At 48.0% G+C, this 6,000-nt stretch overlaps 1 protein-coding gene across 1 annotated transcript in view; it reads left to right on the forward strand.

Annotated features, from left to right (window-relative positions):
- Positions 1–6,000, forward strand: part of anks1b (ankyrin repeat and sterile alpha motif domain containing 1B) — a 316,968-nt gene that overhangs the window by 223,502 nt on the left and 87,466 nt on the right. Inside the window, 2 exon segments of the mRNA XM_084049725.1 lie at positions 3,603–3,672; positions 5,161–5,267. Coding sequence (XP_083905851.1) covers positions 3,603–3,672; positions 5,161–5,267 — 177 coding nt within the window.

The raw sequence follows: 6,000 nt of genomic DNA on the forward strand, positions 1-6,000 counted from the left end.
GATCTTTTTTTTTTTTACATTAACCACTTGAACCCTAGCATCCCTATTCTGAGGAGAACCTTTGCCAAAAAAGCTCATAACGTGAGCTTGTAGATCGGCTATTTTCGGCAAAGGTTTGGTGTAGCGGGGGAAAAAGGAGCAGACCAAGTATAGAGCCTAAGGTTACGTTTACTAAGTACTAAGGGTTTAAAAGGTTAGATGTCTGAAAATTCATTCATGGATTAATGACACTAACATGAATCCAACAGTTTAATAGATAATGTGTAAACAAATAAACACAAAATAAGTCCCTGCTTCATCTCTCTATCAGCTAAGAGTCCTTGGCCTGAAAAACATTGAAGACCCCTGATTTAGAGTGCTTTGCTTGGTTCTGCAAAGACTTTGCCATACATTTACAACATTACAGTAATTGTTTCCACACAGTTTTAGGCCCTACTGCACAATTTAGATGTCACCAGACGTTTCAGTATACTGTAGGTGGAGATCTCTGATCGTCTGGCTGGCCTCTGTATTGATCTAGTTCTGTGATGGGTGCTGAAGAATCACTTCTAAAAGACAAAGCAGTGTGTGATGAGACCACATTGTCACAACGTTGCCGGTTCTATTCCTTTGCTGGAGAACCGTGTTGGTTCCTTTCTTGCAACCATCTCATCTAATTACAGCAAAAACAGACGCAAAAAAATGAAACAGAAAGCTGTCAAGATGGTTTGTTATTAAATGCCTTCAGCTAAATTCCCGCACGCATGCATGCACGCACGCACGCACGCACGCACGCACGCACGCACGCACGCACGCACGCACGCACGCACGCACGCACGCACGCACGCACGCACGCACGCACGCACACACACACAGTTTGTTAAATTACAGACAGTTTTATTACATCAAAGTGTTCCGAGAATATCCCTCTCATATCGCTTACACACATTTAGTGTTACTGTATGGCTTGTGTGTGTGAGAGAGAGAGAGAGAGAGAGAGAGAGAGAGAGAGAGAGAGAGAGAGAGAGAGAGAGAGAGAGAGAGAGAGAGAGAGAGAGAGAGAGAGAGAGAGAGAGAGAGAGAGAGAGAGAGAGAGAGAGAGAGAGAGAGAGAGAGAGAGAGAGAGAGAGAGAGAGAGAGAGAGAGAGAAACTAAGTAGGCTATGAAACTTTATGACGTACATTTTTATTAAAGATATTCAGTTTCACAAGTTATGAACCATAGTGCAGTGATAGAGACAAGCGCACTTGCAAATAGAACTGGCTTGACAAGCAAGAAAAAAAACAAAAAAACAAAACCAAAACAAACAGGAAAAAAGAACAGTCTCAAAAACAGGCGCAAAATTATACATAATTTCCTGCGCAGGGCCCCCGCAACCCTTTCCCCACTCAAGTCCCAACTACTTCCCAACTGAGTTACCTCGTCCAAAGACTGTCAAGCATTTCTTCAGCAGATACGTGGGGGGCCGGGGGGGGTAGATGTCTGTAATTGTAAGTAAATGTCTGAAATGCAAGTAACTCCAAAACTGATTCCTAGCCAAATCATAATGTTAAGTTAAGTATTTCAAATGATTTTAAAGCATTATCTTCACATAGGTCACCGACGGTATGGATGCCTTTATCTACCAATTCCATCCAAACGAAGGTGGGTTTGCCTATACACCATTTGGGATTTGCCCATATCCCTAGCCTGGCAAACCATCCCGGTCGCATGAATTCACATTATCATGTGTCTTCTGCAGACCAGTCTGGCCCCAAGCGCTGGGTGGGCGTTTTGCAGAAACCTGGGGCCAGACCGGTCTGCAGAAGACACATAATGTGAATTCACGTGACCGGGATGGTTTACCAGGCTACCATACCCCTGCTGTTCAATTAGGACTGACCTTAAACATGCGAGAATCCCTGAAAATGGGAAATGATGGGATGCGTTCTAACCTCAGGGAACAACCTGGCTGAGATATTTAACAGGGGGGGAAGGGCAGGCTTGACAGATTTACCATGGGGGGGCTCTTTCGGGGGGCAGCTAGTGACCATTGCGTGCCTGAGGCGGGGAGGGGCAAACTTCCTCGCTGCAATTACGACCCCTATGGGCTTAGGCTACTTCTTCCCAGTGGAGGCTCCTCAAGACAGTAGGGTACAACAGCAGTGGCACAGACGTGCGTGGGGAAGATGAATTGGAATAATTACTAAATTAGGAGAAAAAAGGTGTAAAAAGAAATAGTAAAAAGTACATTTGTGTGTGTGTGTGTGTGTGTGTGTGAGGATACGCGCGTGTATCCTCCCTTGCATAGATTTCAAGTACCTTCCATGTACAAGTTCATTAACATTCATTTAGTTCACACGCCGCCACAAATCGCTGATGGTGATGAATCGCTGCTTGGATATTTCCCATCATTCCTAGCAATTATCACGACCTTTAGTGTTTAATTGTGTGCTGCGGGAGAGGCTGTGATAAGGTGCCCACGGGGACTTTACAGAGTGATATATGAAGTGAATTTGGGGGGAAAATAAGAAAGTGGATCTATTTGCAGCCTCCACTCGAGCTGTTTTATTAGCCACCAGGGAGAGCCCATAACCGTTGACGAACTTAAGATAACCGTATGCATTGACACTACGCTGTGAACTCCAGAGTGTTAATTAAACTCTGAAAGTGTACAGTACACGACACAGAGTTACAACATACATAACGGTACATTCCACTTGTTCCCTCTCAGACTAAAAATGAACACCCAAGATCTTAATCGCCGGATGATGATTCTCAATGTAGGCCGGCTTATGGCTCTTTAGTTGCTAATTAGGAGTCATTAGGTTTCAGCGCACAACGTGTTACGGTATTATGAAAGCTAGCTTTCGTTTTATCACCAATCACAGCACTGCATCAACACACAACACAATTTACCATTTACATTTTAAGCATTTTAGGTGAGTACTTTGTCTGAGTATAAATAGTGAAAATAGCTGATCTACAAGCTCACAATGCCTCGCACACAGATTTTCTATTTTCACTACTTTAGTGCGACACTCTTGTATGATGAAACAAAATGTAAAAAGTTGAAACATGGAGATACAAGGTTTCTGCCTGACAGCAACGATACTGTCTGTCAAAAAACAGACCTATGTGCTGCTTCAGCCGTGGTTCTGCGTCTGCGCTAGGCTGGATTTGTAGTAATTGTTCACAGTTCGCACATTTTTGTCTGACAGCCGCAGTGGTTCTTTGGTTGCCCAGTGGACCGTGATAGGAGTGTGATACTTGGTTTAGAAAGCCAGAAGGCAGCCGCTAATGAAGCTACCATATGACACACCGTCAGGAAACCCCCAACACACACGCATGCACGCACGCACGCACACACACACACACACACACACACACACACACACACACACACACACACACACACACATGAACTCATTTGTCTTTTCTATGTTGCTTTTCATTGGCAGTGGGGGACGTTAGCTTAATGATCACTTTATTGTGTCACTTCCACGAACAGGGATCATGTTTTACTGACAAATGACTTCCATTCTCCCTCTCTCTCCCTCTCTCTCTCTCCCCACTCTCTCTATCTCTCTCTCTCTCTCCCCACTCTCTCTATTTCTCTCTCTCTCTCTCTCTCTCTTGTCCAGATTGATAAGATTATGAGCTCCATCGGTGCAGGTATACGTACTGGATTGCACATCAAGGACGATGCCTCAGGTAAAACAACAGTGTGTGTGTGTGTGTGTGTGTGTGTGAGCGAGCGTGCGTGCATGCGTGCGTGCGTGTGTTGAATCATGTTATGGTCACTGGTTTCACTTCCTCCTCATCTCTCAGAGCCCCTGCTGTTAGTACACCCTTCACTCTCTCTTTCTCTATCTCTCTTTCTCCCTCTCCCTCTCTCTTTCTCTTTTATCCTTCCCTCATCCATAACATGGTTACCACAGGGAGAAATCCTGTTTGTGTCAAACCACGTTTTGCGCCCCAGGACCGCATACATACACGTACACGTACACGTACACGTACACGTACACGTACACGTGCGTGCGTGCGTGCGTGCGTGCGTGCGTGCGTGCTTGCGTGCGTGCGTGCCTGCCTGCGTGCGTGCGTGCGTGCGTGCGTGCGTGCGTGCGTGCGTGCGTGCGTGCGTGCGTGCGTGCGTGCGTGAGTGAGTGCGCGTACGTGCGTGTGTGTGTTGGAGGATGGAGGGAGGTCTCAGCTCAGACAAAGAGGTTGGGGCTGATCTGACGGCTATTATCAGCAAAGAGAGAGAGAGAGAGAGAGAGAGAGAGAGAGAGAGAGAGAGAGCAGAAGGAGAGGAGCAACAGAGAGATAGGGGCGGGAGGTGCATGGAGGAAAGCGAGGGAGGGAGACGGAGGCGAGAGGGAGAAACGATAAAGGAAGAAGAGAGCACAGGGAGAGATAGAGCGCAGCATGCAGTGTGCATTGGGAGAGAGAGAGAGAGAGGGGGAGAGAGAGAGAGGAGGCTGCAGAGGCATACAGATGAGAGTGGGAGGACTGGATCAAGAGAGAGCTACAGCAGGCAGGCAGCTCTCGCTCTGTTGTTTCTCCCCTGTTTCTCTCTCTCTCTCTCACACACACACACACACACACACACACACACACACACACACACACCACGCTGTCTCTTTCACACATACACACACACACACACACACACACACACTCAGGCGAGAGCAGCCGACCGAGCGCAACAGCTGAAAGAAGCAGTGCTCTCTCTCTCTCTCTCTCTCCCTCTGTGGGATCTATACCTCGGCGTGTGGAGGATCTAACCCGCTGGATGAGTGCTGTTTACTGGATCTAACTTGAGCCGTCTGGAAGCTACCCTCACCCCCCTCCATCACCACAGACATGCCTTCCCCTCAAACCTGACCGCACACCTCCACCTTCCTTTCAACTGGCAACCCCCTACCCTCTCCTCCTCTCTCACCCCTTCCCCTCCACCCATCCCTCCATCCATCTAATCCATCCAACGATCGCTCCCCACCTCCCACCCCTCACCTTGCCCGCGCGCGTCCTTTTTTTTTTGTACCCTTTCTTTTTGAGCGAGCATGGCGGGCTCCTTCGACAGCCACTTTGCGCGTCACAACATGATGTGGCAGTGCCAGCTGTCTCAGCCGGACTGCCGCTGTTACCGCGTGGACGGCTACTCGCTGCTCAAACGTCTGCCCTTGCACCCCCTCATAGGTCCCCGCTGCCCCATGCAGTCCGTGGGCCAGTGGCTGGACTCCATCGGCCTGGTCCAGTACGAGAACCACCTGCTGGCCAACGGCTTCGACAACGTCCAGTTCATGGTGAGTGCCAGTGGCGGCCGGGGGGTGGGGGGGGGGGGGTTGTTTTTGTTTTGAGTGTGTGTGTGTGTGTGTGTGTGTGTGTGTGTGTGTGTGTGTGTGTGTGTGTGTGTGTGCGTGTGTGGGCGGGGGGGGGGGGGGAGGTTGGGATTTTTGTGTTAATATTTGTTGTCATCTGATTTTGTTTTTGTTGTTGCTTTCCTGTTTGCTCTGTTTTCATCTCTCCTTCCTCTGTTTGACGTGCCTCCCCTCTCTGTCTGTCTGTCTGTCTGTCTGTCTGTCTGTCTGTCTGTCTCTCTGTCTCTCTCTTTCTCATTTCTTCATAAACCATGCATTTACTCATGCTTTTCTTTCACCATCTCCGCTCTCACAAGATTGAATTGATTTGTGTTATTTATGTATTTGACATGTTTTCATTGTCTTGAACTATTGGTTTTCATCTCTGCTGCTGCCTATCTTAGCCATCTCTCTCTCTCTCTCTCTCTCTCTCTCTCTCTCTCCCCTTATGTCAGTTCTCCACCCATGATAGATGTTTCTATTCACTGATGTCATGTGAGGTGCTCCCACGCATGAAACAAACCTACGCCAACACAATGCAACACAACACACTTATACAGTACACAACACACACACACACACACACACACACACACACACACACACACACACACACACACACACACACACACACACACACACACACACACACACACACACACACACACACACACACACA

The sequence above is a fragment of the Gymnoscopelus microlampas genome (assembly GCF_963454915.1).
Source record: "Gymnoscopelus microlampas genome assembly, chromosome: 23".
NCBI lineage: Eukaryota > Metazoa > Chordata > Actinopteri > Myctophiformes > Myctophidae > Gymnoscopelus > Gymnoscopelus microlampas.